At 37.7% G+C, this 24,923-nt stretch overlaps 1 protein-coding gene across 1 annotated transcript; it reads left to right on the top strand.

Moving 5' to 3' along the window:
- The first annotated feature begins 589 nt into the window (after positions 1 to 589).
- Positions 590 to 2,710, top strand: LOC111018385 (peroxidase 63). Its single transcript, XM_022294439.2, has 2 exons — positions 590 to 1,687; positions 2,352 to 2,710. Exon 1 carries the CDS (start codon positions 662 to 664, stop codon positions 1,637 to 1,639), a length of 978 nt encoding a protein of 325 aa, XP_022150131.2. The 5' UTR covers positions 590 to 661; the 3' UTR covers positions 1,640 to 1,687; positions 2,352 to 2,710.
- Positions 2,711 to 24,923: the final 22,213 nt, after the last annotated feature.

Genomic DNA, 24,923 nt, shown 5'->3' on the forward strand with positions numbered 1-24,923 from the left:
TTACAAAACCGACGTCAAATGGAAAAGGAAATTGACATCGAAAGATTAAAAACAACTGCCTGTCTGTAAGTAAAACCAATTAAAATCGAGCAGACAACTTATAGAAAACTGAAATAATTCATTTAAATACACAAATTGCTTAATTTTCACAACTTTTCTCCACATAAAACGCGGGCCCGCCAGGCCAGCTTATATTTCCCAAATAATTAAATTAAAAACAATACTATAAATTTATATCTCCCTTTTTTAAATAATTCACTCACTCATTTCCATATATTCGTGCCCCCATTAAAATCTCCAACTCAACCACTCCTCAATTTTTATCCTCTACGCGCCTCCCCATCCTCTCGAGGGCACTTCCGTCATTTTGAAAACTATTACGGTTATTCATTCCTACGTGGCGGCCTTCCATTGGATCTCTTCAATTCGGCCAAAAGGACGCGGCTCAAAGTTATAATATTATTATATATTCGATAAAAGTACCGCTACCTTATAGAAGTGGGCCCCGCCGGTCCGTGATTAGCGGTCCAGATCGTGGCGCGTGTCATCCGCTGCGGCGTCGTTTTAAAACCTCTCGTCGTCGTCGTCGTCTTCTTCTTCCTCAGCTTCTTCAGCTCAGTCTCCACTGAAACCTTGCTTCTTCTTCTTCATCTCTCTGGCCATGGAGTTTCTAAAGCTCTTCATTCTTCTCTCGACGGCGTCGTTTTTGTCCTTGTCGGAATCGGCTCCTCTTACGGCGGATTACTACCGGAAATCGTGTCCGAGATTCAGCCAGATTGTCCAAGAAACCATCACCAACAAGCAGATCACGAGCCCCTCCACCGCCGCCGGAACTCTCCGCCTCTTCCTCCACGATTGCCTCCCCAACGGCTGCGACGGCTCCGTCCTAATCTCCTCCACTCCCTTCAACAGAGCCGAGCGAGACGCCGACATTAACCTCTCCCTCCCCGGCGACGCCTTCGATGTCGTCGTTCGGGCCAAGACCGCTCTCGAGCTCGAATGCCCTAACACTGTCTCCTGCGCTGACATTCTCGCGGTTGCGACTCGCGACCTCGTCACCATGGTCGGCGGACCTTACTACAACGTTATGCTCGGTCGCAGGGATGGCCGTGTGTCCAAAGCTTCGACGATTCCTGGTGCTCTTCCGTTAGCTACCTCGCCGATTCCTCGGATAATTGATATTTTCAAGGCGCGGGGGTTTACTGTGCAGGAAATGGTAGCTCTGAGTGGTGCTCATACAATCGGATTCTCGCATTGTAAAGAATTCAGCTCTCAGATCTATAACTATAGCAAGTCGTCGTCTTTTGATACGCAGTATAACCCTAGATTCGCGCAAGGATTGCAGAGAGCTTGTTCTGGTTTTGAAAAGAATCCTACCTTATCGGTTTTCAATGACATTATGACTCCCAACAAATTTGATAACTCCTACTTCCAGAATCTGCCTAAGGGATTGGGGATCTTGAAGTCTGATCATGGACTGTACAACGATTTAAGGACGAGGCCATTCGTGGAGGCGTATGCAGCGGACGAGAACAAGTTCTTCAAGGATTTTGCTCGAGCGATGGAGAAACTGAGTAATTATAAAGTTATGACGGGCTATCAAGGGGAGATTCGTCACCGGTGCGATGCGATTAATTGAAACTCAGAGGCTTCTCTCGATCATAATTCCATTTGGAGACTGTATCAGGTTGAAATCAAGATCATTCAAATTTGCTTCTTTCTGATTATGTGCCTCTACAAATCTGTATACTTCCGCATCAATTGTGATAATCTGAGCCAAAATTATACATGTTCAATTTGTTTGGGTTCTGGGTTGAAATCTTTGTATTCTTCTAGAGGGGTTTTGTTCTTGTGTTTGATCAGCTCATGTATAATGTAGCCTTGTAGGAATGGTGAAGAGTTCACAAATTACTTAATTTAAAAAGAATGTCCTTCTCTTGCTTCTAATATCTTGTAACTCTTGACCTGTGATTTGAGATTTGAGCTTAGTGCTGCTAGTCCATATAATTTCATTTGAACTGATTGCTTTAGGAATAAAATGGGAGTTGAAATTTTGGGTTAATTGAATTGAAACAGATGAATGAATCTTCTTCAGACCTCAAGATCTGAAAACTGAAACCGTGAGTTCAAACTCGAAAGCTGCGTCTTTGTTGGTTTGGTTTAGTTTCTCAGAAAGAAATAGAATTAAAGACCCTTTTTCTTCTTCCTGTTTTGAAACTTTGGCCAAATACTGAATTACCTTAAAATAATTGTGAAGAATATGCTTTAAGCAATCTATTCCACCTAAAAGCCATGTGAATTCTATTCCATTCTGAAATTGAAACTTGATGATATGACAAAAACCCTTTCAGATTAGGTACTGCTTTTGGTTGTTTTCTTAACTACTAAGGCGTCAAGCTTTTGAGATAGCAAGACAAGACTCACATGGAAGATACTGCCACACAATGATTGAACAGGTAAGCAAGTTTATATCCAATAAATGATCTTTTTTGCCCTGAATCTGTTCGTTGCACCTTTTATCCTGCATCTATGTTGGTGCAAGAAAGAATTGTTTAGAACTTTGAAATTGTGGTAGAAAATTTTGGGTTCAGTCAAAGATCTTGATGAACATTAAAGCATCAGTGCTGATGGATGCCTGTTTAGCATATTGTTGAATAATGTGTATGGATTCTACTTTCCTATATATTCTCTCTCTTTTGATTTCTTGTTAGACTTTTCTTCTTAGTTGTCTCTTTGATTTTTTTCCCTGCTATAACCTGCTTCCAGCTATCTGTTTCCATATGCATCATTTTTTTGAGCTGGAACTTCTCTGTCCTGTAAGATCATAGGTTTTGGAAGTTCATGGAGTCTATCCATATCATCTTTTTTCATTTTTTATTGTTTATTAGATTTTTTTTTTAGGAAAAATCACCTCCTTTCAACTTTCAATTTGATCAATTACCCGAATAACTTACAAAATTGTTGCAATTAAATTCTTAAGTATTGCAAAATACACCCACCACCTTACATTAAGGATGATTACAATTTAACCTTTTTTTTTTTCAGTTCATTAAAATTTGAAAACTGTAATATCAATCCTGAAAAGTATTTGGTTTTTTTTTTTATATCCGTGAGTGTCCGGACCAGTTTAGGTGCATCTTGAATAATCTCACGCGGCAACTGCTTGACCCTACAATATTTGATGCCGGAAAAAAAAATTGTTTTAACACCAATAATATTAGCCATCTTGATTTAGGAAAAAAATTGGAGTAAAAAATTTGGGTGTGATTATAATGTTCCAATAGTTTGATGGTTTAATCGTAGTAATACTTAGTTTAGAGATGGTTTGTATATTTTGCAATATTTAAGAGTTTAATTGCAACAATTTAAAGGGTAATTGATCAAATTGAAAATTTGAAGGTGTGATTGTAAATCTTTATAATTCAAGGGTCGTTTCCCATTTTGCCACAAATTGTTTAAGGTCAAGAGGTATTGATGAGCCATATATGGGTTTTACGTATTAAGAAAAAAGATCCAAATTTGTCAAACTCTCAAGCTAGCTTAGTTTGAAGGTTAATAAAAGAACAAGGGAGAGAATAAGAGTTCTATTATTATTTTGCAAAGTGATTGGATAGTACATGGTTTGTAGTTTGAAAAAATTCCATTATTCTACGGAATTATCATATTTTTTCTTTGTTCATGTCATGATTTTGCTTTTATAAATTATTATTTAATGTTGGTAGACCTCACGTCACTTTAAATACGATGGTGACATAGTTGGTAGTGACTGAAATGAGTATCTATACCTGTAATACCAAAAGCTTTTTCGTTTACTCACTAAAACTAAATCAAGTTTATGTGCTCAAATCGTGGTTGCCACCTACTTAGAATTTAATGTCCGTCTCAGTTCATATTGATTGACCGTAAGACATTTGTTTGACATTCTCCTCAGTTTTGAAATAATGTTAAATCAAGCCTAGGTTTAGAATTGTAATTGTGATCTCGGTATTAAATTTTTATCCACTCATGGATACTTTTATCGATATTCCTACGTCTATGGATTTGATATCAACATAAGGAGTGAATCGTGTTTGCATTGTGCCATATAAAATATCAACAAAATATTAGAAAATATCAACAAAATATTAATAATAAATGCATAATATCAATAACAATATCTTTTTGTATACATATTAATAACAATATTTAAACTTATTTAAAATTAGTATAATATTTATTTGTTAATTTAAATACTTTTTATGAATTTTTTATTCTATAATTTTGGAGTTTTATCAATATTTTTATCGAAATTTCTATAAAATTGAGATCTTGACATTTGAAATTTTGATTTTCTATTAGACATTTGAAATTTTGATTATAATATATTGTTACAGTAGTTCAATAAGTAGTTATTAATGAATATTATACCGAGGAAATTTTCTTTTAGATCTAAGATGAAGGTTCATGAATTGTGCTAAAAAAAAAGTTCATCAATTGTGAGTTTCCAGAGAAAAAAATAATAATAATTACAATTTGAAGTTTTTATATCTATTTTGTTTAGTCTCGATACTTGACTTTTAAATCAACTTTTCTTCTATATTATAGGTTCAAATTCTCAAACTCCGTCTTTAGCAATTCTATTTAGAAAAAAAAAAAAGAAAGAAAAAAAATACACACACAATAAAACTTGCTCCTTAATTCTGATGGAATAAATGAACAAAAATTTTATCGTGAGCTCCATAATTAAAACTAAATACTTGAAATTTAAATTCTAAAATATAATAAACACAAAAGTTTGAAAATTAAAATAGAATTTAAAAGTAAATAAAAATTTGAACCAATTTCTTCCCTTACTTATTTATTTATAACTATTAGTTCAAAAGTCACGAAGGTTAATGTATATACTATTGTGGGAGTAAGTTTAGGGCCTGCACATGGACTAGTCATCTAATAACGCATTAACTAGGCTTCAACACGATACGTAGGAATAAAGTGGGACTAACAAAATTACCTGTTGTCGACCCAAAAATAAAATTGGCTCGACGCCAACTTGAGAATGAGTGATACCCTGTGGTAAGAATCTATTGATATAGCCCTATGGAAGATGTAGGATATGAGCGTCAAAGTGGTAGATCTCCCCTTATTAAAGTTCTCTTATAAAAGGTTGAGTTCTACGTTTCCAAATGTATGCTATACTTGTTTTTAAAACTAAGCATGACTTACCATCAGATTGGATTACGAACTAACATAAGCTTCAAAGTTTAGAGTATTTGTAGCTGACACATCATCGAATGTCAAAGTTCTCTTACACCGATGCAAGATTCTATTTGTAGGTCACCAGCTCGTCCACCTCAATTCACTTGTTGACACATCACCTCGTCAACAACGTCGAACCAATTTTATATATAAAATATTATCATATTTTCTAGAAACAAAAAACCAAATAATTCTGATCAATTATGAATGGAGCGGAACAATGAACCATCTCGAGGAAGAATAATTTTCAGAATAAAATACACAAAAAGTTGGTGGAAATTTTTGGTGCTTGTATGATGATCTACAAGCAGTTGCTGACATGAAGACAAAGTTTATTCGAAAAAAATGTTCTATCAACTGAATTAATTGACAATAATGCCCCTTCATCTCTCATTGAGCATGATGAATTATTTCCCATCAACTTCAAATCAAATCTGCCAACAAATCCTTGTAACAAAAAGAATATAATATTACTAACAATCAGCTTTATAATGTATTATTAAATGAATATCAACCTTAGGATTCACTACTCCCAAAACAGGAGAAATTTCATCAATAATGTAATTTTAAAAGAAAATTTACAAAAATAGAGTAGTTTTCATTTTAAATTATATAAAAAAAATTATAAAATTAAAAGTATCTCTACGAACTATTGACAAAAATAAATTAATGTTGGTCAAAGTCAACAATCGCGTATATTGTACGAGATTTATGATGTCAAGTATATGACTATGTGGAATCGAGTACATTGTACGTAATTTCCTTTTTTAGCAAATTTTTAGATTTTTTTATATAAATTTTTGAATTTTTTTCATTCTCAAAATCCTTTAATATATAACAAATCTCCTATCATTTTAGTTTTGTAAGCCCCCTTTTGGAAACATTAGTTTTCTCTTCAATGTGAAATTATGTATTTACCCTTCTTCCACTTTTCTCTCTCTTATCTCCTTTTTCCCTCCCTCTATCTCCCTCTCTCTTTTTATAGGAATTTTTTTTCTTCTATCATTTTTCATTAACCCATTCTTTCTCTATTCCGCCGTGGGGTTTTTTCTCTCATCATCTCTAAAATTTTCTTGAGTTTCTCGTTCCCTTCTTCTTTACTCTAAAAAACCCTAAATCTCTCGACCTTCTCTCTTTTTTTCTTTTCTTTTTAACGAGCAGCCTCCATGATTCCGGTAACTTTCAGCAATCGCCAACGACGGGTGCATCAAAATCAACGAGGCAGGTCAGGGAACGAGAAAGTTCAACCTAACCATGGGGATGTGGATGGGAAAGGAGATAAAGAGAGAGAGAAAGTTGAGTGAGACAGAGAGAGAGCGAGAAAAGTGAGAGAGTGAGAGAAAGTTGAGATAAAAATTGACAAATAATTAGAGATTAAAGATTCTTTTAATTAAAAATTTGAAAATTGGAATTCAAAGAAACAGAATCTCAATCTCCCTAATTTTAGTAATTTGGTATTCAAATTTAAAATTTAATCTAAATTTGTTTCCTTAAATTTCTCCTCAATCTTTTCTTAAATCTCATTTATTCTATTGTAATTTAAGTTTTATTTCATTTTCAAATTTCAAATTTAATTATTTTCCCCCTATCATTACGTGAGTTTTTTTCTTTTCTCTTTCTACTTGATGTGGAAATTAATTAAAATCGAAGATTGTGCGATGGTGGGTTTTTTTAAATTTAGAAAATTTAATTATTAATGTGATCTTAGTTTTGATTTTGAGTTTGCTGAAATTTTATTAATTTAGGAGATTAAAGGAGAGATTTTAAGGAAGAAAAAAACATATTAAACAAGTTTGATTTAAATTTCAAATTTGAATATGAATACACTAAACTAAAATAGATTGAGATTCTATTTTCTTTAATTCTAATTTTCAAATTTTTAATTAAAAAATCTTTAATCTCTTAAATCATTTGATAATAATTTTGAATTTGAATTTTACCCAATATTTTATTTATTTACATTTAATTTTGTTTATGATTTCATGTAAATTAACCAAATTTTATTAATAATTATTTAGATTAATAATTAATTCAATAATTTATGAAATTTATTCGATAATTATTCGTTCTATAAATAGATTTTTAAGTAATTAAATTAAATTAGAAATTCAATTCTCTCTCCCCTATCTCTCACTCTCCCTCGTTCTCGTTCTTCTCGCTCTCCCTCGTCTCCTCCCTCGTCATCGTCTTCTTTGAGATTTGCTAAATATTTTGAAAAATCAAGGAACTGGGAGGGAAGAAGAATATTATGGAAAAAGAGGGAGGGAACAAGCAGATTGTGTTTTCGAAAGGGCGCTTAAAAAACTAAAATGATTTGGCAAAATATCTATTCAGCCAAATTTCCCTTTTCTCTCTCCAAAATATGGAAGAAAAAATATATATAGCATAAAATATATATATAATTTTTTTGAAACACAAAATATGGAAGAAAATAGCATCAAATTGAAGAGAGAATTTTCCTTAATTATAAGATATTATCTTCCATGATTTTGAATTTGAATCCCATCTATCTTTTACACATTCTTTCCTATTTTATTTTTTCACATCAGTAATTTTATCCACGTTGAAAAGTCAAAAACTACCGTTATTTTCTCCATAAACTATGTTAGTAGCGTGATAGAATTGTTCTGCAATCCTATCTTTAAATCAATTTGATACGGAATCTTGGAGGATTTGTTTTTTTTCATCTAGGTAGCCCCTCGAGAATTTTCAATTTTGAATTCTAATTTTCTCTCTCCTTTTTTTTTTTTTTTTTTTTTTCTCATTGTCGTATTTGAATTCTCTCTAAATTCGCAATGCGTAAATATTATTTTTGATAATCACGAAATTTATGCAAGCCTGATTTAGGCATGATAAAAGAAATTAAAAGTAGGTAATTAAACTGTATTGATTTTTTTTTCTTAAATCCCTATTTCTATATATATGTTTTCAAATACATTGTTTAAAGAAACCCAAACGTGGAAAAATATATTACAATACTAATAATTTCATCCAGTTTTAGTCCCTTCTTTCACGCACTTCTCCTCCTTAATTTTAGGCATGATACAAAAAAAAAAAAAAAAAAAATAATAATAATAATAATAATAACAACAATAATAGTAAAAGAGAAAAAAAGTTAATAAAAAAAATACGCAACTAATTATAGGTCATCAACGTCAAAGGACCGCAGACTCTTAAATAATTAAAAAAAATTAATTTCAAACCTACCTTATTTTTGTATATATCTTTTTTAAAATAGATTATCTTTTAAAAAAATCTCCCGAAACAAGCCTGAATTAATAAACTCATCAGAGAGTTCATAATATCTTACTAGTGAGAGATATATAACTCCATTCCATGGGATCGGGGTTTAAAATTCTCATACCTGCTCGAAAAAAAAAGAATTTTGTAATATTTAAAGCATCTTTAAGTATACTATAGTTTTTTTTTTATCTTTTTGAATACAATGAATTGTGGGGCGTGGTCCGTGGGATTTCTAACCTTAAACGAAGGAGTAGATGTTAGCGTACTTTCAACTTTTTTATTTTGGTTGTTGTACTTTTAACTTTTGTCCATTTTGGTTGATGTTAGCGTACTGAAGGAAGATTCTTCTGATGACTTGGCACTCCCACCCAAGTCTGTTGCCACACTAGAAACAGAACCCGTACCCTTCAATGCACTAATTTGCCTATGCGACTTCACCAGCTCGCTTGAACGTCTGACAACTGAGCTATGAACTCGATGGCCTATCAAATTCCCATTTTCCTTTTTTGTACTTCTCAACTGTTTTACTTGAGTTGATGGCAGATTCTTCTGATCTGTTCTGGCCATTAATGCTGCTGATCCTCTAAGGTCTCGCCCTGAACCATCTGCAACTACTCTGTGCATAGTCTGTCTCAGTGAACCCTTGACAACCCCAAAATTTGACACATAAACAGAAGATCTCTTGTGGTCTGTTGACACCACCCCAGATTCCCTCTTGAGCTTCCACCAACCCCCATTAAACTCACTGCTGTAGCTATCGTCATCTAGCTTCACTGAGGATAACAAATTAAATATGAAGCTAGGAATATATCTGACACCTCGTAACATCAACTCGGCCCCTTCGCCTGTATTCAAACAAACATCTCCAATTCATCTCACCTTGGAGATACTCTCATTCCCCATCTTCACTTAACCATATTTACCTATAGTAAGAGATGAGAACCAACGTCTGTCTGAAACAACATGCGCTGATGCTGCAGTGTCTACCACCCACTGGTCTACAGATATGTTGCTCTGAACACAAGCCAGAAACTCTTCAATGTGTTCTCCTTCTGTTACAAAATTTGCACTAGCGTTCCCCTTCTCAACATCTTCTTTAAACTTCCTGCAAAAACATTTAACGTGTCCCTTCTTGTGGCAGTAAAAACACTCCACTTCTCCACTATAACTCCCACTACCCCTACTATATCTCTGCTGCTGCTTCTCATTGTAACTCATCTTTGCCTTCCCTTTGTTCTGAGCTACCAAAGCTGATTTAACCTCGTTTTCTACCCCTGAAGTAGATGCAGATATTTTCCCTAATTTTCTCTGGGCTTCCTCAGATAAAGCGGCATCACAAATAGTGGTAAATTTCAAGCTATTTTCCCCTAGCAAATTTGACACCGCGGTCTTCATCGTCTCCCAACTGTCAGACAAAGACGTCAATAGCCTCATAGTTTTCACCTCCTCGTCAATCTTGACACTCATTCCTTCTAACTTGTTCAAGATATCGGTGAGTTCATTAATGTGGTAATTCACTGAGGTTCCCTCCTCCATGTGGATATTAAAATACCTCGTCCATAGAAGGATCTTTGTATTGGTAGAAGGTTTTTCATACCTGTCTTGCAAGGCCTTCAATAAATCTTTCGCTGAAGTCTCTTTCACCACCAGACTACAAACATTCATTGATAACGCCATTCTGCTGTTCACAACGGCCTACTCATCCATCTCATTCCAATCCTTATCCTCCATCCCTACTGGTCTCTCCCCTAAAGTCTTGTGTATCTTCTTGCATGTAAGAAGATCTTTTATCTGTATCTTCCAAAAACTGAAATTTTCCCCGGTGAACTTTAGAACCCCTTCATAGTAATGGTGTGTGATATTTGTCTCCTATGATGCTACAACCCTACAGCTCTGATACCACTTGTTGGGAAATTTATTGACCGGAATAATTTCTGCTTCCACATAAAATATCCAACACAACCAATAATATGCAAATAGGAAGAAAAAAGTAAAGAACAAGAATACGACACAACAAATTATACTGGTTCACCACTAAGGGCTACGTCCAGTCTTCCACTCAGATGTGAGTAATTCACTAATATTGTTTAGGATTGGATACAATAACACTCCCCAAAATATCCCCTAGAGGTCTCAACAAAAGTCCCCTAGCTTCTAACTATTTTACATAATTCATACATAGGAACAGGAATGAAAAACTCACAAGAATCAAGATCTAATTACCCCGAATACGTTGATCTTGATCGATCCCAATGCCTCTGCCAATGCCCGAGCCTTCCCCTTGAAACTGCCACGAAACTCTATGAAAATTTCTCAAAGACGGCTGGAATAAACCCTAAAAAGAAAAACTGCACTTTTATAAAGTCGACACAGTGCCATGGAGCCACGGACGAAACATCGTCCGTGCTCCCCATTTGGACAGCACCGTGGCGTTGTCCCCTAGCGTTGTGGCGCCCTGCAGTGGCGCCACGGTGCTGCCTCATCGGCTTGCAGCGCTCGCTCCATTGTTTTTCATCCCCGCTTCGACCTCGACGCGTCCCGGCTCGATCCGACTCTTCCCTAGCTCGATCCGACGTCGTTTTGACTCCGCCAATCTCAACACATTTGTTTCCTTTTTCTCATTTATTTAATCACAATTTAAACACAACACTACAATTCTTAATCAATTTCTTGAAATATTGTCATAATTTTAGGGACCCATTAGACAAATAATTGAAAGTTAAAAGGACATGTTATACGCTTTTTAAAGTTCGAAGACAATACACAAAATTGATAGTTCATAGACGTATTTAGATACTTTTTAAAGTTCAAGGACCTATTAGATATGAACTTAGACAAATTTGTAATTAACCTAGATATTAAGAAGATTTTAAATCCTATTTTGTCACTCTATTTTCAGTTATGGTCTATTGTGTTCTTATACTTTTTAACTTTGATCAATTTTGGTTCTTACACTTGTAAGAATATTTGTTTTGTTCATTTACTTAAAAAAAAAAGATCACTTTGGTTTATTTATTTTTTTAACTAATTTTTTTCATCATAATTTCAAGATAGCACTTCACCTCATCAATTTCTTAAAATATTGCCAACACGAGCATACTTCAACTAGTTAAGGAACTTGTATCTGACTAAAAAGTCACATGAATTCTAATCCCCACCTCCACATGTTGTACTAAAAAATCTTAAAATATTATCATAATTTTATATTAAAGTGTTTTCGCTGTGTTTATAATTGATATTCGCTTTTATAAGTACAAGAACCAAAATGAACTTATTAAAAATATACGGGTCAAAATAGACCAAAAGCTGGAAATAAGATTTAAAATTATTCTGAAACTTTTTTTTTGTCAAGCATTAATATTTAGATCCACAAAAAATAGTTTAAAGAAAAAATAATTACTTAATTAAATTAATTTTTTAAGTATATATCATTAACTTTTAAATTTAGAACGAAATAAATTAGTACATAAAATAATATTAATATAATTGAATAAATTTTATTTATTTATAAATATATTCTGTCATTTATCAAGGACAATCTTCCATTTCCCTTCTTGCCAGAGAACTAACAGCTATATTTTGAACGAAAAAATAAATTTTTGACAGATGATTAATATAAATAAATTTATATTAATATTGATATTAAGTCAAAGTCTTAATTTTATAGATTTCATAAAAAGACCATCAAAATCAACAAGCTTATAAATTAATAAATAAGCATTAGAAAGTATTTTATTATTATTATTATTTGAAGTCAGAAAAGAAAGTAGAAATCTTAATGTTAAAATTTATGAAAAGTCAATTTTTATTTTTATGCTAAAATTTTAATTTTATCCGATTGAACCTTAGGGGGAAAATGACATAGATAACCTAAAAAAGTTTTTAGTTTGCTCAATTGACCTCAATTATAAAAATGTCTGACCTAATTTTAACTTTTCTGACATTTCAGAGAGTATGTAATTACGAATATACCCTCGAATTTCAATGCCACAACCATGGTCGTGGTATGACCATGAATTTGGACAGAATGTGACTGATGGTTATGCTGAACGCACGCACTAAGCATGATAACAATTCTATAGATGCAAGCGCACACCTGTCAGAGTAATATAAAATGGATGGAGTATCCAAGTATCGATCCTCAAAGACTTCTAAATAATTTCCAAACTCTAAAGTTTTAATGAATAGTGAACGTTGAAATGAGTGATTTTTGTAAAATGGGAAGTGGTCACAAATAATGGTTTTGGATTTGGGATTTGGTCTTATAATGGTGAAACCTAGCCCGAATTACTTCAAGTTAGCCAACAAAGAATCAAGGATATGCTAAGGACGATATGCATTTTACTTTAGAAACCAACGACTACGCTTTTCACTTGACTTATGTCTAAGCAAGTTCAAAGTCCTAAGACATTCCCTAATATGTCTATTACGAGAGATATCTTAGTTTTAGGATGGAAATAGTCGCAACCTCGGGTTAAGGTCCTATGTCTAGGCTACTTAAGCGGAACCCTTATGTCTAAGGCGCTCCTCTCCTCGGTTTAACCACTCAACAATGCAAATAAGCAACCTTTTCAGTTGACTTGTTAAGACTTACAGTGGCCTTCTCTAAATCCTAACTTTTTGGGAAAACATGTTGAGTAATGAATGGAAAGCAAAAACACTACTTCTTAGCAACCCTTTTTAGAAATAAAAGGCTAACTATCCATAACCGGGTTAGAGACGGGAATTTAGAAAGACATATTGAAGAAAATACAGCAAGTAAAATGGTTGAATGTGAAATACATGTGTGAAAAACAAAAGTTAACTAACGGAGAGTTTTTCTCGGGATTGAGAGCTTCGCCCTTCTCTTTCAAGCAAGGGGGAGTGTCACGTGCTCTTTCCTCCAAAAACACAACTCTCTTAACTAAAAATAAAGTAAAGGCAAAGGGAAGATAAGCAAAGTGCTGGATTTTTATATATTTGAATAAGTAGAAAATAACTAAGTACAAATGGAAACAAAACAAAGCTCAATAAAGGAATGTAAAGTGCTCGGGATTTAAAAACCAAAAGCAACTAATGAAAGCAACTCAAAAGTACTTAGAAAGCAACAAAGAAACACTAAAAATGATCAAGAGAAGGAAGCAAGGCTTGATGAATTTGGTGGAGAAGCTGCTGGAATTTATAGTTGTGTAGAATTGGTTAGGTTGGTCCTAAAACGCTGGTGGATCACCCATTTCCAACTTCTTTGACTGACTAAATCGTGCTCAAACTGATAGTGGAACACTTCTTCTACACGTATGCATCGGTTGGAACCACCAAAACGCATTGGAAGACGCGTTTCATTAAGGGCAAAGTTGGAAGAAAACCAGTTTTTCTGCAGCCACGTAGGCGCCTGGTGTCACAATCGCACCTTTTCGAAGCAGCTCGAGCGATTGTGCGGCACTTGCTCTAGCTCAAACGAGCAAGTCAGCCAGGAAAAACTGTAAGTTGTGGACAATCTCGGTCGTGGGTCTAGCCTCCGCTCACGTTTTAGGAGAAAATTGGTTTTAGAAAACGTGAGAGAGAAAAACAGTTGAAAACATCTTTAAAACAAGCATTGTAGACATTGGATGCAAGAAAACTTTGATTGCAAGAAAATATACAACACTTGGTCGGGGGGAGGTTTGATGACTACTTGGTCCCCCCTAAGGTACATTATAAGGCATTTTTGGTGTGGCAGGTGTAGACGTCGTAAGTGGCGAGGAGTCACTTGGTGGCCTACAGGGCCCGTGTGAACTCTGATTGGCTTGAAATTTGGCGTGCTTACATATCCTACTAATACACACCTAGTTCCAAAGCCGCTCGGCCAAATTCCACCTACAACCCCAAAAACCCGATACAAGAAAATTACACTAGAAAGCTTTAAAGACATGAAAGGAAAGCGAGTGGTGAGGATGGTTTGGACATGCGGCCATGGGTAACACACCCTGGACAAGCATGCCCACAACATTCTCCCCCACTTAAACGGTTGACGTCCCTGTCAACTGCTGCAACTTGAAGTCCTCGATCTTCGTCTTCCAGGCTTCAAGGTCTTCTTCTCGTTCCCAGCTGGTCTCTGCATCAGGTAGGTCCTTCCATTTGACGAGGAATTCTCGAACTTTTCGAACGGGTCTCCCCACCTTTCTGGTTCTCTCTGCAAGGATCTTTTCTGCTTCTTTGTCTTCCTTCCGTTTGAAGTCGATGGCGGGCCGCACAACAGCATTGCGTTCGTCATCCTCAAGGTCGGGGTGGTAAGGTTTTAAATTGCTCACATGGATTACCGGGTGGATCTTCATCCAAGCGGGTAACACCACCTTATACGAGACACTCCCCACCTTCTTAACGACTTCCATGGGTCCCTCGTACTTTCTCACGAGTCTCTGGTCTTTGCGTCCTCGGAAACGAATCTGTTCTGGCCTCAGCTTGATAAGAACTTTGTCGCCTACTCGAAATTCGAGAGGGCGTCTCTTGCGGTCGGCCCATTTCTTCATATGCTTGGAAGCTTTCTCCAAATATGCTCGAGCAATTTCTGTCGTCTGCTTCCATTCCTTTGTGAAGTTGTGGGCTTGAGGACTTTTCCCCGCATACGGGTGGTCAAGAATATGTGGCATAGACGGCTGTCTTCCGCACACAATCTCAAAGGGGCTCTTTCCTGTTGAAGAACTTGTCTGGCCGTTAAAACAAAATTGAGCCACATCTAACAGCTGGACCCAGTTCTTTTGTCTGGCATCGATGAAGTGACGCAGGTATTCCTCAAGCATGCTATTGAATCTCTCTGTCTGACCATCGGTCTGTGGGTGATAACTCGAGGAAATGTTCAAGCTTGAACCCAGAATAGAAAAAAGTTCCGTCCAGAAGGTTCCTGTAAATCGGCCATCCCTGTCGCTAACGATGCTCGTCGGAACTCCCCATAGCTTTACTATATGTTTAAAGAACAACTGCGCCGTCAGCTCGGCGGAACACGTCTTGGGAGTCGGAATGAAAGTTGCATGTTTGGAAAATCGATCGATAACGACAAGAATGGCTTCATGTTCTCCTACCTTGGGCAAGTGAGAGATGAAGTCGAGCGACACACTCTCCCATGGTCTCGTAGGAGTTGGTAGGGGTTCAAGCAACCCTGCTATTTTAGTCCTTTCTACCTTATATTGCTGACAGATAAGACAGGTCTTCGTGTATTGCATCACATCTTCCCACATACTTGGCCAAAAGTACCCCTTTTTCAGCAAGGCGTAAGTCCGTTGCCACCCCGGGTGACCCGCCCATAGAGTATCGTGACACTCATGTAGGAGCTTCTTTCTCAGGTCTCCCGTTCTTGGCACGTACAGTCTGTTTCCTCTTGTAAATAATAGGTCCCCTTCGACCCAGAACTGGCGGGTCTTCCCGGTCTTGGCCAGCTCGACCACAGTTCGGGCGGAGGGGTATTTTTGAAGATATTCTCTAATGAGGTCACGGATCGACCCGTCCGCTTTGCTGGTGTGAATGTGGGCTAACATGCACAGGGTCGCATGTTCTCCTTTACGGCTAAGAGCGTCGGCAGCTTGGTTGGACTTTCCTGCCTTGTGTTCAAACTTAAAATCAAACTCGGCTAACAATTCCTGCCACCTGGCATGTTTGGATGTTAGCTTAGGCTGATTGAAGAAGTGGCAAATTGCTGTTGTCCGTCTTTACCACAAAAGATGAGCCCAATAAGTACTGCCTCCAAGACCTAAGGCAGTGAACGACTGCTAGCATTTCTTTCTCTGATACGGTATAACGTCGTTCCGCATTATTCAGCTTGCGACTTTCGTAACCAATCGGGTGACCGTCTTGGAGAAGGACACCACCTAAAGCGTAGTCTGAAGCATCCGTTTCTACTTCAAACGGCTTCGTCACGTCGGCTAGCCCAAGTACTGGGCCTTTCATCATGGCCGCCTTTAGATCTTCGAAGGCGTCCTGACTTTCCTTCGACCACATCCAGGTCATTCCTTTCTTCAGTAACTCTGTCATTGGGGTGGCTCTCCTTGAGAATCCTTCGATAAATCGTCGGTAGTAGTTGGCCAACCCTAAAAAGGAGCGCAACTCGATCACAGAGGTAGGGACTCTCCATTCTTGGATCGCCTTTACCTTATCTGTGTCCATACTGATCTGCCCCTGTTCGATCACGTGGCCAAGGAACGTGATCCGCTTTTGTGCGAACGCACACTTTTCCTTCTTTACGTATAACTGATTCTGCCTTAGTTTGTCGAAGACCAACCTGAGATGGATCTGGTGTTCTTTCAGCGTCGGACTGTATACCACTATATCGTCTAGATAGACTACCACAAACTGATCGAGATATTCGTGAAATACCTGATTCATCATAGTACAGAACGTGGCAGGGGCATTCGTTAATCCAAAAGGCATCACGAGGAATTCAAAAGCCCCATACCTCGTCACACAAGTAGTTTTAGGCTCGTCACCTTCTGCAATACGCACTTGGTAGTAGCCCGACCTGAGATCCAATTTCGTGAAGTATTTAGCTCCATGTAATTGATCAAACAGGTCGGTTATGATAGGGAGGGGATACTTGTTGCGAACTGTGACTTTGTTGAGGGCTCTATAGTCAATGCACAGACGCAACGTCCCATCCTTCTTTTTCTGAAACAGCACAGGGGCTCCGAAGGGAGCTTTAGCTGGACGGATGAACCCAGCGTTTAACAACTCATCTAGCTGCTTTCGGAGTTCGGCTAACTCCGGTGGAGCCATCCGGTAAGCATTCTTTGCCGGAGGTTTAGCTCCTGGAATGAGCTCGATTTCGTGGTCAATCCCTCGTCGAGGAGGTAAGGTCTTCGGTAAACTATCTGGCATTATGTCAACATACTCTTTCATGACAACTTGAATTTCAGGTGGGACATCTCTTGTCTCCACCGGCTGTTCGACCATCGGAATGGCCATAAAGGTAGGTTCCTCCCGGTTGAGGCCTTTCTTCAACTGTAACGCGGATATCATCCTTATGCCACCAGGTTGTTTGATGCTAGTTGTGACCACAGTGGGACTATTACTAGTGACAATCATACACTTGGCCAGAGGCATCGGTATGACTTTATGTTCGATGAGGAACTCCATCCCCAGTACAACGTCGAAGTCGTCCATGCGAACTACTACGAAATCGACACTGCCTGTCCACGTCCCCAATTTCAACATCACTCTTTTAGAAACTCCTACAATGGGTAGAGCTTCGAAGTTGACGACCTTCATTTTACCCGTATCCTTCTCAATAGTCAATTTCAGTCGGCGGGCTTCCTGTTCTGATATGAAGTTGTGGGTTGCACCTGAATCCACCATGGTGCTCTTTGCAGAGTTACAATTGATCGTAGCATCTACGAACATAAGCCCCTTTTCGGACGTTCCTTTGGGTCCATTGACCCTCTTTTGAATGGCAGATAGGAATTTTAACGCCCTCATTCTAGGTGTTTCTTCGTCTTCTTCCTTCTCACAATCCGTTTCGACTTCAGGTTCATTGCACGACTGAACGGATGCTTGAAGGGCAGTAAGGGCAGCTCGGTGTGGGCATTCAGCTACCCGGTGGGGACCTTTGCACAAGAAGTATGACATCAGCCTTTGAGCGTTTTGACTTTGTGGATAGGGTCCTCGGGAAGGACCGGGATTCGGGCCTTGAGGTCTCTTGTCAGCTCCCCCACTCTTTGGGGTAAAGGGTTTGAACGTCTTGTTTCCCCCAGTGGGGTTTGTAGCATTCTTTTTCGGGTGGGATGGTTCACTGTTATAGTCTAGCAATCTTTCGGCAGCGGCCATGGCGGTGGCAAGGTCTTGTACCCTTTGTTCATACAGCTTGGTTCTGGCCCACAGTTTCAATCCTTCGATAAAGACGAACACCTTGTCTTTCTCTGACATGTCGCGAATATCCATCATCACGGCAGAGAATTGTTTCACGTAGTCCCGGATTGTTCCAGTGTGTCGGAGTTCACGTAGCTTCCTTCTAGCCATGAACTCGACATTGTCGGGGAAGAACTGACCCCTCAATTCTTTCTTCAGATCATCCCAGCTATTGATCGTGCATCGACCATTCTGAATGTCGTTGACTTTAGATCTCCACCACAGCTTTGCATCATCAGTAAGATGCATGGTGGCCAAAGTCACTTTCATCTCTTCTGACGTTGTCCCCGTAGCCTTGAAGTACTGTTCTACGTCGAACAGGAAGTTCTCGAGATCTTTTGCGTCTCTATTGCCATTAAATGGTTTGGGCTCTGGGACCTTCAACTTGTTGAACCCCATGTTCGCTTGGTTGGGAGCCTGATTTCCCACAGCTCGCATGGTTAGGTTCACTCTAGTGCTTATTTCAGTCATCTCAGCTCGGAGGGTGTCGATGGTTACTTTGAAGTCTTCTGTCATTTCGTTAAACAATTGCATCATGGCGGAATGCGAGTTATTTAACTCACCCATACGTACTTCTATCTGTGTGTTTGGGTTCGTGGAACTATCTCCACGTTCGAAGCTACCAGGACGCGTAGCTTTGCTTTCTAGGGTCTCAACCCTCATGGCTATATCTTGTATCGGCAACCCGTCTATACGGGCATTCACTGCGTCTATTTCTCCAAACTTCTCGGAGAATTCATCAACTCGCGCCTCCAGCAGACGGAGGAAATCTGGGACTTCTCTTAGGTAGAGAAGTTGTTCTTCTATCTCTACCAGTCGGTCGACGTGCGACTTGCTCAGTTGTTTTGTCGTCGACATGGTTCCGGACTTTTTCGGGTCGAGGAGCTAACTAAGCTCTGATACCACTTGTCACAATCGCACCTTTTGGAAGCAGCTCGAGCGATTGTGCGGCACTTGCTCTAGCTCAAACGAGCAAGTCAGCCAGGAAAAACTGTAAGTTGCGGACAATCTCGGTCGTGGGTCTAGCCTCCGCTCACGTTTTAGGAGAAAATTGGTTTTAGAAAACGTGAGAGAGAAAAACAGTTGAAAACATCTTTAAAACAAGCATTGTAGACATTGGATGCAAGAAAGTATACAACACTTGGTCGGGGGGAGGTTTGATGACTACTTGGTCCCCCCTAAGGTACATTATAAGGCATTTTTGGTGTGGCAGGTGTAGACGTCCTAAGTGGCGAGGAGTCACTCGGTGCCCTACAGGGCCCGTGTGAACTCCGATTGGCTTGAAATTTGGCGTGCTTACATATCCTACTAATACACACCTAGTTCCAAAGCCGCTCGGCCAAATTCCACCTACAACCCCAAAAACCCGATACAAGAAAATCACACTAGAAAGCTTTAAAGACATGAAAGGAAAGCGAGTGGTGAGGATGGTTTGGACATGCGGCCATGGGTAACACACCCTGGACAAGCATGCCCACAACACCTGGCGCCTCCCATGTGGTTTTTTCGTCTTTTTGCTTCTTTTGATTAATTTGCACTCTCAAATGGTCCTAAAACGTCATAAATACAATATAAGCCAACCACAAACCATCATATATGAATTTTTCATGAATTGAAACTCAAACGACCAAGAAAAAGTCCAAAACAAAGTTAAAACATAATAAAAACTGCATCTAAAACCTTCTTTTTACGCATGTAAACAAGCGTAATCAGAACGCAAAGTACATCTAATTCATGACCGTAGTCTTAACTTTCAAGGTCATGGTAAAGCAAACAATTTAACCACGGTCAAACCTTGCCCATTAGTTGTCTTTCATGAACACCACGGTCATGGTGTTATTTTCATGGCCAGGGTTAAGCTAACAATGTGCTAGGTTATTTTCATGGTCATGGTCAAACTAACAATGGACTAGGTTTTCATGGCCATGGTCAAGTTAACAATGGGCTAGGTTATTTTCATGGCCATGGTCAAGCTAACAATAGGCTACGTTATTTTCATGGTCATGGTCAAGCTAACAATGGACTAGGTTTTCATGGCCATGGTCAAGCTAACAATGGGCTAGGTGGGCCAGGTGATTTTCATGGTCATGGTCAAGCTAACAATGGACTAGGTTTTCATGGCCATGGTTAAGCTAACAATGGGCTAGGTTATTTTCATGGCCATGGTCAAGCTAACAATGAGCTAGGTTTTCATGGCCATAGTCAAGCTAACAATGGACTAGGTTTTCATGGCCATGGTCAAGCTAACAATGAGCTAGGTTATTTTCATGGCCATGGTCAAGCTAACAATGGACTAGGTTTTCATGGCCATGGTCAAACTAACAATAGGCTAGGTTATTTTCATGGCCATGGTCAAGCTAACAATGGGCTAGGTTTTCATGGCCATGATCAAGCTAACAATGGACTAGGTTTTCATGGCCATTGTCAAGCTAACAATGGGCTAAGTTATTTTCATGGTCATGGTCAAGCTAACAATAGGCTAGGTTTTCATGGCCACTGTTAGTGTGAGCTTGACCATGGCCATGAAAATAACCTAACCCATTGTTAGCTTGACCATGGCCGTGAAAAATAGTACCACGGCCGTGGTGTTCATGAAAGACAACTAATTGGATAGGTTTAACCGTGGTTAAATTGTTTGCTTTACCATAGCCTTGAAAGTTAAGACCACAGCTGTGAATTAGATGTACTTTACGTTCTGTCCAAATTCATGGTCGTACCACGGCCATGGTTGTGGCCTTGAAATTCGACAGAATCAATATCCTCTTTAAATTTGCACGGGGATTGAAATTCGACAGAATCAAATTCACGGTCGTACCATGGGCATTGACTTACGTAACTTTTGACCCACAAAAATAGTCATAAAAGTTTAGAAATTTCATTCACTCCAACTATATACATCATATTTCAGACGAGTCGAAAATAATATTATGAACCAATAAAAAAATAACCTTGTTCAAGATGTCAAAGATGAAAAATTGACTTCCTTCAAGGTATTCAAGATGTGAAAAATGTTGGAAAATGTATGGAAGTTCTTCAAAAAAAACGTGAAAGATGTGCATGAGGACGATAAGGACTGAAACATACTTTTATTCTCTGCAATTTGTGCGAATGTGTGAGTATATATTAAATGATAGTACAAAAAATTGGTGGGAAATTAATAAGTTTTTGGTACTTTAATAAATTCATGGCCATGAATCAAGTGGAACTCGCCCATGATTTTAATTACATCAACCTACGTGATTTCTTGCCAGATTCATTGTAATTTAATTAAATCTGGGGTATATTCATAATTACATACTCTCTGAAATGTCAGAAAAGTTAAAATTGGGTCAGTTGAGTCAATTTTTATAATTGAGGTTAATTGAGCAAACTAGAAACTTTTTTAGGTTATATATGTCATTTTCCCAACCTTAGGCTTAGACGAACCTCATGAATCGAGTAAAATGCCCAGCCCTAAACTTGGGCTAGGCTTGGCCAATCTCCAATTGCCAAGCTATGAAGTCGACTCATTAGATTAAAATTGGGTTAAATTGGAATTCATCGGATAGCTATTTGAGTTAATGTCATCCGATGGCACAAGTATCTAAAGTTTTCCAATTTTACACTTTTAGACATATCCTCATATATACCCATATATACTGATGACAAATCGATGGAATCAAACTCACTGTAAGATATATCCTCATATATACACTAGTTCACACCTACATTTTGCACCACTGAAATCTACAAAAATAGTGTTAAACCGTACAAAATCAAAAATCGAAAAAAAAACCATTGAAGATATATGGGTATGGAAGGGGTTTAACAGTACCAAAAAAAAAATCATGAGTTTTCAAAATTGTTCAAATATGAAATCGAAAACTTGGAGGATATATTGGAATGCAAAATATATCATGGTGAGACAAATTAACCTTCCGATCAGCCAGATGAAGGAGACGAAGGAAAAGCTAAACGAACTGCTCCAGCAACAGAGAAAAACAGATACGACGGCTGGAGACGAAGGAGCACAGACGACGGACGGAGACGAAGAATGCTAAAATTGATTTTATCATTTGATCGTCTGTGTCTACTTCCTTCGCGCCTCTATTTGCAATTGTCTGATGTATCATTTTCTCTGCTGGTCATTTATGAACTTCCCTTCATTGTCTTTTGAAAGTGTTCTCTTGGTTCCTTGTTCGCCCTTTGTTCGTGATTCTTCAAATGATCGATCACCATTCGCATGGTTTGGCATATGGTTAATCGTTCATAGGTGTTTACGCTTCAGATGTGTTAGAATTCATATATATGAATTAAATTTACACAACCCATCAGCTTAAAGCTTTTGGGTTGAATGGTGATTTATTCATTCTTAACATGGTATTAGAGCAGGAGGTCTTTTGTTCAAACCCCTGCATTGTGGCGTTTTGGGTATTCGAAGAGGCTGAAAATTTTTCTCTTCTTCTTGTGTTTCTTGCTTATTCCGTTGCTTCAGTTGATATTTTTTCTACTTGAGAGTTTGGGTTTGTTATTCTCCATCGTTCCGTTTGTATTGTTTTTGGATATTGAAGCTAATATAAGTTTGTTCTCACCTTGCACAGTGGATGTAGACCAAATTGGTCGAACCAATATAAATCTTTGGTGTCGTCGTCTTCTTTTTCCTTACTATTTAGTTTAATATTGCTTGGTGGATTATTTGGATGATTGATTAATATTGTCAATTAAAGGAAGCAGTGGTTATTGGTGTATTTTTGCACAACAAATGGTATCAGAGCAGAAGGTAAATTATAACAGTTGCAGTCTATTCCGTTTCTTGATTTTGTAAGCTTCTGTTCAAGCATCTGGGCTATTCTGAATTTGTTTGATTGGTCGGTTTGATCTGAAATTTCTGCTTGGTTAAATATAAAATATTTTTGGGTTGTACTGAAGGTTTCTAGCTGTTCTGAAATTTATGTTTGGCTGATTAATAATTATTTTTGGCCTGTTCTGGGTTTTTCTGTTGGATTCTACTATTTTTGAATTGTCTGTCTAGTTGTATAGTAATTATTTTGGGCTGTTCTGTTCGAAATTTTTCTATTTGATTAGCCTAAAATTTATATGTGGTTGGTTGAAAATCCTAGAATTATGTCGGCAAAATTCGAACTAGATAAGTTTGATTGAAATGGGGATTTTAGCCTTTGGAGAAAAAAGCTTAAAGCTCTTTTAGTTCAACAGAAAGTGGCAAAAATTTTAGATAAACCAGAAACATGGCCGGCAGAGATGACCAAAGAAAAACAAGTTGAAATGGAGGATATAGCCTATAGCACAATGATTCTCCACATTTCTGATAATGTGCTTCGACAGGTTAATGACATTGAAAAAGCAAAGGAATTATGGGACAAGTTGGAATCACTTTATTTAAGTAAATCTTTACCAAATAAAATTTACTTAAAGGAAAGGTTTTTTGGATTTAGGATGCAACCATCAAAATCCTTAGAAGAAAACCTAGATGATTTCAACAAGATTGTGTGGACTTGGCAAATACTGGAGAAAAATTAGATGATGAAAACCAAGCTATTATTCTCCTGAATTCATTACCTGAAAGCTATAAGGAAGTAAAGTCTACAATAAAATATGGTAGAGATTCGTTAACGTTTGCCACTGTTTTAGATGCTTTGAGATCCAAAGATTTTGAAATCAAACATGAGAAACAGATGTTGAAGCGCTAATGGTGAGAGGGAGATCAGAATCTAAAAGAAAATCTCATGTAAAGAACACTAAGCATAGATCTAAATCTAAAGGTAAAGAGAATAGAAAAGGCTACTATTGCCATAAGGAAGGGCATTTGATCCAAGATTACTTCAAATTAAAAAATAAGAACAAGAGGGAGGAGAAAAATGGCGAGCAAACTGTTGCAAATGTGCATGAAGGTTATGAGTCAGCAGAAGTGTTAGCTGTGTCTGAGAATACAGTTAATGATGAGTGGATACTTGATTATGGATGTTTCTATCATATGACACCTCATAGACATTACTTTCAAGATTTTGAGAAACTTGAAGGTAGCAAGGTTTTGATGGGCAATGATCAACATTGTCTTGTAAAAGGTATAGGATCAGTCAAGTTGAAACTCTATGATGGAATGAAGAAGGTTTTGTCTGCTATTCGATTTGCTCTAGACTTGAAGAGAAATTTAATCTCTCTTGGACAGCTAGATAAAGGAGGTCTTAGTTACAAGTCAGAGAGAGGTGCATTTAAAATCTATAAAGGTTCACTTATAAAATTGAAAGGTACTCTTAGAAGTGGCTTGTATGTTTTAAATGGAACCTCAGCTATCGCTCATTGTGCAGATGTTGTGTTAGGACAAGGTGATAAAGAAACTGCCTTTGGCACAATAGATTAGCTCATGTCTCTCAAACAGGTTTAAATGAATTACAAAAACAAGGTTTGTTTGGTAAGTTCAAGCCTTCAGAATTACCTTTTTGTGACCATTGTGCTCTTGGAAAATCTACTAGAGTAAAATTTTCTAAGAGCAGAGAGTTATCCAAAGGGATTTTAGACTATGTCCATTCGGACTTGTGGGGACCAGCGAGGGTTCCAACACTTGGAGGAGCAAAATACTTTATGAGTATTGTTGTTGA

The sequence above is a fragment of the Momordica charantia genome (assembly GCF_013281855.1).
Source record: "Momordica charantia cultivar OHB3-1 chromosome 8 unlocalized genomic scaffold, Mcharantia_2.0 BLBB01000008.1, whole genome shotgun sequence".
Classification (NCBI taxonomy): Eukaryota; Viridiplantae; Streptophyta; class Magnoliopsida; order Cucurbitales; family Cucurbitaceae; genus Momordica; species Momordica charantia.

Bases quoted from the DNA above. Each gene is read 5' to 3' on its own strand.
- LOC111018385 (XM_022294439.2), top strand. From the start codon at position 662: ATGGAGTTTCTAAAGCTCTTCATTCTTCTCTCGACGGCGTCGTTTTTG.